The following is a 9,022-nucleotide window of genomic DNA, read 5'->3' on the forward strand; positions in this document are numbered from 1 at the left end:
AGCTGGGCTGATCTGCGAGCTGGGCTGATCTGCGAGCTGGGCTGATCTGCGAGCTGGGCTGATCTGTGAGCTGGGCTGATCTGTGAGCTGGGCTGCGAGCTGCGCTGCTCTACAGCAAGCCGACACGCTCCTCCGACAGTTGCTGATGCTCTTAAACCTACAATTTGTTATTGAGGTTATAAGCCTTAGCACTATCTCTGTCTCTCAGTGATTCCAGGGCCTCATAAATAATCCTGATCTCTTTTACATATAAGGAAGGCGAAGAACCCAACTAGCAAAGTAAAGAAAAACAGGAGAGCTCAAGCCTTCCTCTGACGGCTCCCCAGTCTCTGTAGAAGGCCAGCCCAGAGACAGGCTCTACGGTAGAAGACCCGATGCAGGTAGAAGACCCGATGCATCGGTACCCATCACCTGCCTCTATTTACACAACTATTTATTCAGGCCAGCTCTCTGCCTTTCACGTGCTTAAGTAACTTAAGGTCACACAGCGGAGAAGAGAGGAGCTGACACAGGCTGAGCTTTCCCCCAAGCCAGTGTCTCACACATCTCACACGATTCCTTCAATTCAGTGAGGCCCAGCTCAGCAGCCTCTTCCTGCGAGAGAGCGTCCCTGTCTGCAGCCAAAAGAGCAAGAGCCTCCTCTCTCTTCGAGCCAAGAAGAGCAGCCGAGAGGGTAGAATCAGCCGAGAGGGTAGAATCCTGTGACTCCGAAGGCTGATCTCCTGCCACAACTTGGCAGCTCTGAACATCCTGTCCCACACAACCATGTTTGGAATTTGGCCTGGTTCAACCAAGTCTGCTGTTGAGAGGATGTGATTCTGAACTCCATAACTAGTGGGCATGCGCACAGGTCTGCCACACGGACAGCTGTAAACGAATCTCAAGTGGGATTTTTTTAGAGCTTGTTTGCCTTACTTTGTCATCCACTGAGGCCACGAGACAGAGGCCAACGTGGCCACTCAAGCCCCTTTGTTTGCTAAGGAGTGGTTTATATATTGGTGAGCTGGCACAGACCCTTTCCTGGGGCTATGTTCATGGTTATCGATACTTAGTCTCCTAAACGTCGTCTCTAAGCTTTCTAGGGGGAGCACGGTAGCCACCAGATTCATCTGTGGCAAAAGAAAGCAAATCAAAATGCTTCCTGAAACCACCTCACCTGACGTGAACTACCATAAGCTACATATGGCTCGAAACCAGATCCTTAAGATCAAGGTCTTGGCTGGCAAGTACCAGGCCACTGAAGGTCATGTGTGCTGATGAAACGCTTGTGCGTGGGTCTTTGGTTTAAACAAAAAGGAACTCAACAACCTACGTGTGTGGATGTGTGAGCGCAGCCTCTGGCTGGGGGAAGAAGAAAGGAGCTGTGCACAGCTCCAGGGCACACCATATATAGCAGGTCTGGAGTCAGCAGGAGCCCGGATGCCCACAGCTACATCAAAACTGCAAGGGTGCTTTTAAAGCGGCCCTGGCAGATGCTGCCAGCGCTTGCCAGGGCCGCTCCCAGCTGGACTGGGATGGCATGGTAGGTTTTCCAAAGCCTTCCCAGTCCATACCTCACTTCCTTTTCTTCTTTAGAAGAGTCTTACCTGGCTCCCCTAATATTCACTCTCCATCTTGCTTTGGCACTTGAAACATCTTTACAAGTTACTTCTGACTCTCCTAACAGTTCAGGCCCATCCTCTGGCTCTGGGCCCCTGAAATCAAGGTTTGTAGTTCCTAAGCATCTACTGTCTCCCGGGCTTTCTGGGACACAGACAGTGAATGCCAAGAAAAGCAGCGCTCACTTTAGAGCTAGTCGTGGAAAAGTCATTTCTGTCATTATTTGTATTCAGAAAAAGAGACCCCTGTCCCTTGGTCACCGAGAAGAGACACTAGGGCATCCCCGTCACAGAGTCAGCTTTGGGTTTGTCTCAGATTCTTCATTGTTATGTGGGACATAAAGTGACTTGTGACAAATGTCATCAGGTCACCAGAACCATCCCTCCTCGTGTAAAACAAGGGAACGGAAGTAGAGAAGTGGCTTTGAAAACTGCCTTCTGGGTTTCCAGGAAGCGGCTTCAGGGTCCTTTTGTGCATGTGTGCTATACACGTAAGAAGTAGTCACGTCATTTCCACGCCTTCACTCCAAGCACCAACCTTTTCACCACTTACACAGTGTGGCTGGGATGAGATTTACTCTGTGCAGAGCTCAGCATTGAAGAGCGCATATCGATTCTGCGGAGGTTCCGGAATTTCAAAAACTTTCACAGTGAAACAACAAATGAGAGCATTTATAACTTGACTGGAATTTAAACATTACAAAATGATGGGGGGGAGGGCAGAGACAAAGGGGGGGGCTGAGACTTAAAGAGATGATGGCTCATATATAAATAATGATTTTTTCTTTTTTTTTAACCTTTTTTATTGGATATTTTATTTATTTACTTTTCAAATGTTATCCCCTTTCCTGATTCCCCCCCCCCCCAGAAATCCCATCTCCCCTCCTCCTGCTTCTATGAGGGTGTGCCCCCATCCACCCACCCAACCACACCTGCCTCTCTGCCCTTGAATTCCTCTACACTAGGGCATCGGCCTTCACGGAACCAAGGGCCTCTTCTCCCATTGATGTCTAACAAGGCCATCCTCTGCTACATGTACGGCTGGACCCATGGGTCCCTCCATGTGTACTCCTTGATCCTAATTTAGTCCCTGGGAGCTCTGGTTGGTTGATATTGCTGTTCTTCCTATGGGGCTATAAACCCCTGCTGCTCTATGATTACCCTCCTGCCTCTGCCTCCTGAGCGCTGGGATTAAAGGCGGGCGCCGCCACCACTACCACCACACAACTGAGTTGTTCTATCTTTATTACGGCAGAGTGATGAAGAAGGCCACCTGACACCCTACTTTGGCCTCTGCACACAAAAACCACATGTAGACAGACACATGTCCAAACACAAATCATGTAATGTACATATGTAGGTATCAAAATATTACACAGTCCTCCACTGACATGTATAATTTTTATGTTTTTATATATCCACTTTTTAAACTTAAAATTGTTTAAAACCTACCAAAGAGTCACAGAAGAACGGCTTTCAGATGGGAGGGGAAGGCTTATAATGAACATAATGCTTTAATTACATACTGAGGGAAACCAAGAGTTTTCCAGTAGTGAGTAGGGTAAAGGCCATGGCACTGCACAATGGCAGAGACAAGAACAGTCAAGGTACAGGTGGCTTCTTCTAGGACGTGAATGGCATGCTCAGAAACTTGAGAGCAAAGGTGGAAATCAGGGACTGTGGGGTTGCACTCTGGTGAAATCAATTTGGTGGGTTAAACCTTCAACTACTAGCTAACATTAGTCCAAATAGAATAGGAAGTACCAGGCATTTCCTGACATTGTAAAAACAAGCTTTATATGTTTGCATCCAATGTGAGCATGCGTACTGGTTTCAAAGTAAATTCATTTGTTACTGTTAGCTCAGAGTCAAAAGAGTTTGAGCTAAGTAACAAATGACTGACCAGGGGAAATGAATGAAGGATAGGCAAGATGAGCTTCCAGGTCTCTGGTCCAGCCACCTGACTGGACCCCCAGTGGCTGGCTGGGAGAAGGAAGCATGCAGGAAGGTTGTTTATCAAGCCCATAGAGGGATGCTGGGTGAAGGCAACAGCATCTTTCCCAGAAGCTGCAGTCAATACTGACGGTGTTCAGCAGAGACAACAGACACATGGTCAGTGCCACAGCAAGCTCACTGAATACACAACTAGCAAAGGACAGAAGGGTGTCTGCGGCCTTAAATCTCAACCCACAGAAAATTATGAAACGAGAGCAGACAGGAGAAGCGGACCATCGTCAATGTACAGGATTGCTAGCATCCCGTTCCTATCTTGCCTGCTGATAAGGACCCAGCAGCTAGGGGTGACAATCGCCTATTGGACCCAGACAAACATTCTGGAAAGCCTCCCATCAAGATACTTTCATTTACTAAGCGTCTGTCTGGTGTGGTTTGATTTGGTAGGGATTTGTCCTTCCTTATGATTGCGTCTTAAGTTTCTGTCCCTCCTTGTTTCCCCACCTCCTCCCTCACAGCTGCCACTCCAAGAGGTGATTCAATTGTGTTCCTGCAGTGTCTCTCTTGACTGCACTCTCAGTCGGACTAGAAGAACCTAACGTTCCTATGGACTTGTTGGGTACATCCACCCCTCTTCTGTTTTTACCCCTTAGGAGTGGGAGTCCCCAATTCTCAGAAGATCCCTACACAACTGGGCCCAAACCACTTTCCTGGTGATCCTTTGACTAGATTCCTCCACAAACCTACCCCAAACACTTCAGCCAATTGGCTGCCTTGAAATACTCTGAGTTCTGTGGGTCTGGTACCTCCCTCCTGCCACTGAGTAGTCGTCTACCTTTGTGCTTCCGCAGCTTTTCTGTGGGCTTTGAGCCAGGCATTTCATTATCATCTACCACAGACAACCGTGCTCAAGGCCCACCAGTTTCTTAAACGTGTGAACCATATCACAGCCTTCTCTCCAGCACCTCACGGTTCCAAACACACAGTAGGTCCTTGACAAGGATTTGCTGAGTCCAATAAAAAAGGGCCAAGACATTCTACCAAAAATCTACCAAAAACCTATCTAGGGGCTGGAGTGATGGCTCAGTGGTTAAGAGCACTGACTGCTCTTCTAGAGGTCCTGAGTTCAATTCCCAGCAACCACATGGTGGCTCACAACCATCTGTAAATAAAGACTTTAAAAAAAAAAACAAACCTATCTAGATAGTAAGAGCAAGGACGGGGCTGGAGAAAGACAAAAACCAGAAGCCCCCCACCCCCTTCTACTTAGCTGGTGCTGGGACACCCCACTCCTCTAAAAGAGTTACCTTCAGCAAGAAGAGCTGAGCAGAACAGTTTGGAAAGTTTAAAGAAATCTAAGTAATTTCAAGGTACTCTCGGCTATTAGTCAGGCATTAACCTTGGGATGTGGTCACAGGGATTATATATTTTATTTTGCCATCCACTCCCTCTCCCACTCGGATACCTCTAGCTATATGGGCAATAAAGAGTCTTTCATACAGGCTCTGAATATTATCATTGAGCTCCTCTGGGGACAGCTTAGCCTTCTCGAAACCCTCCCACCTTCCCAATGAGTAATTCTACCATCCAGTCCTCACACTTAAAAAAAGTAGTTTTCTTCTCAATGTATCCAGTATCCCTCCCTGCACCCTGTGCTTAACCCCCACCATGGACACCAAAGGCAGACAGTGAGCCTTCTCAGCCTCCTGACAAGTAGCACAGTATCTGCCTGATGACGAGCAGCGGTGGGAAGGGCTCCAACAGCCTGAGCGCACTCTTCTCTGCTAGAAACACACTTATATACGTTGTCCAACTTAGCAATACAGTTTATACCTGGCCTCTCTCCCTCACTGAGCCCGGCTTTTTGAGAGCCAGCCCTAGTACCCAGCAAAGTGCCCAGGGCACAGTGTCCCTTCTATAAACTACTGGTTTAGAGGGTTCATAAAAAAAAAAAAAAATCCATAAAATAAACTGCCCCTTTGGGCTCCTTAGCCAAACTCAGTGAGTTTGGAAAGAGGGGCACTGCAGAGACTATCAGGACCAAACATCTTTATACAGTAGCCAGGCCTGTGGTGCAAGGTTCAGCTAAAGGCGGGCTCAAACAAGGGCCCTTTGACAGGCAGCCACCCCCGTGCTCCATGGAGCACTCGCTGTGGTCAGTATAGTAACCAGTTCTCCAGAGTTTACTCTCCCAAGATCTGGCAGTGCCCCCACCCCCCACCTCAGTGACTCCTATTCCCCCTTTGACCTTTAATGCTGTGTAACAGTAGATGAAAAATGAATTTTTTTTTTTGGCTACTTCACAGCAAAAGAAAAAATATACTGTTTAAGGTGTTAAATATTTTCACATGCAACAAATCTGGCTTGCCTCTAACCTGCATGCACACTCAGAGGCACGGGTGTAAATGTCAGTGGTATAATTTGTTATAGGTTTCTGATGATCAGCAATGAAAATGACCACGGATTCTCACAATTCAAACCACTTTTACGTAAATGTGAACTTTCCTAAAACAGCTGAGGGACGGAACTTTTCCATCCAGCCTCAGAGAGTCTCTTAGAGATACTGATAGCATTATTCATGGGGTTAGGTGTTCTTTTAAAAAAAATATTACAAATATTAGTTTCTCTCTGGGTTTATGCTTTGACCTTTAATAAAAATGTGCTTCCAGACACCAGTTATGAAAATGAGAGGGACAGGTTTTCATGCTTGAACAAGTGCCATTTATATAATCAGACCCGAGGAGAGCCGCATCTTAAAGCACACACACACACACACACACACACACGCACATGCACACATGCACACACACGCACACACACATACACACACGCACACATACACGCACACATACACACGTGTGCACACACACACATACACGCCTTTGATGACCTCACTTACCAGACGTGAAGCAGGGTTATGAGGAACCAGGAGTTGAATGTATCGGGCATCTGACACCCTAGGAAATAACAGGGAAGTGTAAGTAGGTGAAGGCGCAGAGAAGGCATACTGACTTGTTTTAACCACTGGTGGGAATCGTTCAGCTAAAATACATGGCAGTATGGTATTTCTGATTATGTATTTGTAGAAAAGATCAGTAAAAACACAATGTAAGACCATAGGCTGGAGCAACAGATGCAGACAACCAGCCTCCTAGCTCCAGCCTTGCTGCAGCTTTGAAACTTGGACAGACTGTAGCCTAGCAATCTTGGGCAGACTGTAGCCTAGCAACCTTGGGCAGACTGTAGCCTAGCAGCCTTGAGCAGACTGTAGCCTAGCAACCTTGGGCAGACTGTAGGCTTGCAGCCTTGGGCAGACTGTAGGCTTGCAGCCTTGGGCAGACTGTAGGCTAGCAACCTTGGGCAGACTGTAGGCTTGTAGCCTTGAGCAAACTGCTACTTCTCTCTGAGTTTCTCATTTGATACAATGGGGCAGACATGATCTCTTATGTTCCTTCCAACCTCATGAAGTTCTGTGCTACTCTCCTTTTCCTTTCCTGGCTTGAAGTCTAAAATGCTAAGCAAACACCACCTCTCCTGCTCCCCTTATGTGTCGGCTACTGTAATCACTTGAGCCCTGCAGCAAAGGTTAAGCCTTGTCTCTGTTTCCAAGTTTGTAAAGACAATCCAATGTGGTATAGCCATGAATGTGCCAAATGATTTACCCAAATAGCCAGGAGAGAGAAAAGTGGAACTCTTAGGAACAAGGGCTGAACAGGGACTCAGACTGCAGCCACTTCAAAGGCCAAATGTCAGCCCTCAGGGATCACACACACTAAGCTCTTGGTTTATAACCTGCAAGCCAGGTCTCAGTTCAGACATCCATGCCTCTCAATCCTCACACATCTGAGAAAGCCCTCCAGTCAGCTAAGGGATCCCCACTAGACGTTCGGTCCTCCTTACGTGACAAGGAACAAAGCTTGACAAGGAGCTGGAAGGATGGATGAATGAGAGGGAATTAGTGGGCACTTGAGCCCTTGTGGTAGGATCAGTTTTTTGGAGTGATGACACACAAAGAGGAGGAGGAGTAAGGCCGGGCATGATAGTGCAGGCCTAGAACTCCAGCACACATCCTGTGATCCTCTGAGGCAGGGCAGTGCTGTAAATTCAAAGCCAGCCTGGGCTACATAAAGGCTGTATGCCCACCCCTCCCTATCCCTCCCCCCCCCCCCCCCCCCCAAAAACCTCCCAAAGTATCCTCTGCCAGTCAGTGTTCAGTGAGGTGATGATTAACCAGGGTCACTAGGAGTGAACACCCAGGGCAGGACCCTAGGAGGGAGGACCACAGTCAGCATTAATTAGGGAGTCCTGGTCACTGCGGCTGGGCTTCTAACAGGCCAGGCGTAATACGTGCTTCATGGTCCACACTTCAACAAATCTGTCCAACACCCCGAGTACGTGGCCAGTGAGAAAGCTGACAGTGGAATCAAGACAACGGCTCAGGGAAACACAACCCACGAAGTGAGGTACCTGAGATGAACTTCACACTTCCCTGACTCTATCTGCAGTGTGTGGATTGTTACGCAAGAAGCTCTCTAATGCCAAAATGTGGAGAAACGGCCGTACTCCACACCCAGTGCAAGGCTAATCATCCTTTACAGTATTTCTCTTAATCTTTACCTCAACGCAGGAAAGAAGTACCATAAACCTACTCTAAGGTAAGGAAACAGAAGGCCAAGTAGCTATGGGTAGCCACCACGTTAAGCTAGAGGCAAGGCTGGGTTTTGAATCCAGGTCTGTCACAAAAGGACACCAAAAGTCTCGGGTGAGCTTACCGGGTGGTGCCCAGCAGCTGTCAAGTGGATTTCCTCTCTGAGCCCAGCAGGAGGGAGCTGGAGGCTGGCCTGACCAGCCATCCAGCTACTAAAACCCATGCCATCTGAGTGCCGGCCAGCCACCCTCCGCCTAGAACAAGAATAGCCCCGAGAAACTCTCAAGCCCGGATCTCAAGTTGGGTCATTTTTGGATGTTAGAACAAAACATTAAAAAGAAAGGTTTTCTTGGAAGTCTGTCTTTCAAGCTGGAGAGTGAAATCTGGCTGTTTGTACAGGGCAGTCTGTCCAATGGCTACCTCTACATCACGGCTTCCCAGCCACCTCCAGGAGCTTGTCCAATTTCCTCAGATGGGGAGTCAGTTCTTGGGTTGGAAAGCACAGTCATACAGACAGACAGACAGGTCAGCAGCTGGCCCTGGGTCAAAGTTTTCCCTTCTGGGGTCAGCTCAGGGCTGATGAGAAGAGCTGGCACGTGAGTAAGCCCCTGTGCCCATGCAGGTCAGAACAAAAAGCCACAGAGTAAACCTCAAAAATATCAAACCAACGAATGGATGTTGACTATGAGCAACACAAAAATACGATTCTTAGCTCAACCAAGTGTGTTTACAAACCTCAGGGCTAAACCCTGAGACACTGCCATGATCACACTACTGCTCCAATAGACAAATTTTGTGGCTATAATTTTTTAAAGCATTTAAA

At 47.7% G+C, this 9,022-nt stretch overlaps 1 protein-coding gene across 3 annotated transcripts in view; it reads right to left on the bottom strand.

Moving 5' to 3' along the window:
- LOC110311004 (ubiquinol-cytochrome-c reductase complex assembly factor 1) overlaps window positions 1-9,022 on the bottom strand; it is an 84,187-nt gene that overhangs the window by 49,613 nt on the left and 25,552 nt on the right. For all 3 annotated transcript variants that reach the window (XM_021184191.1, XM_029473908.1, XM_029473909.1), the window contains exon 6: window positions 6,451-6,508. In XM_021184191.1, the coding sequence (XP_021039850.1) occupies window positions 6,451-6,508 (58 nt within the window). The remainder of the gene's footprint in view (window positions 1-6,450; window positions 6,509-9,022) is intronic.

Source organism: Mus caroli, chromosome 2 (genome assembly GCF_900094665.2).
Source record: "Mus caroli chromosome 2, CAROLI_EIJ_v1.1, whole genome shotgun sequence".
Classification (NCBI taxonomy): domain Eukaryota; kingdom Metazoa; phylum Chordata; class Mammalia; order Rodentia; family Muridae; genus Mus; species Mus caroli.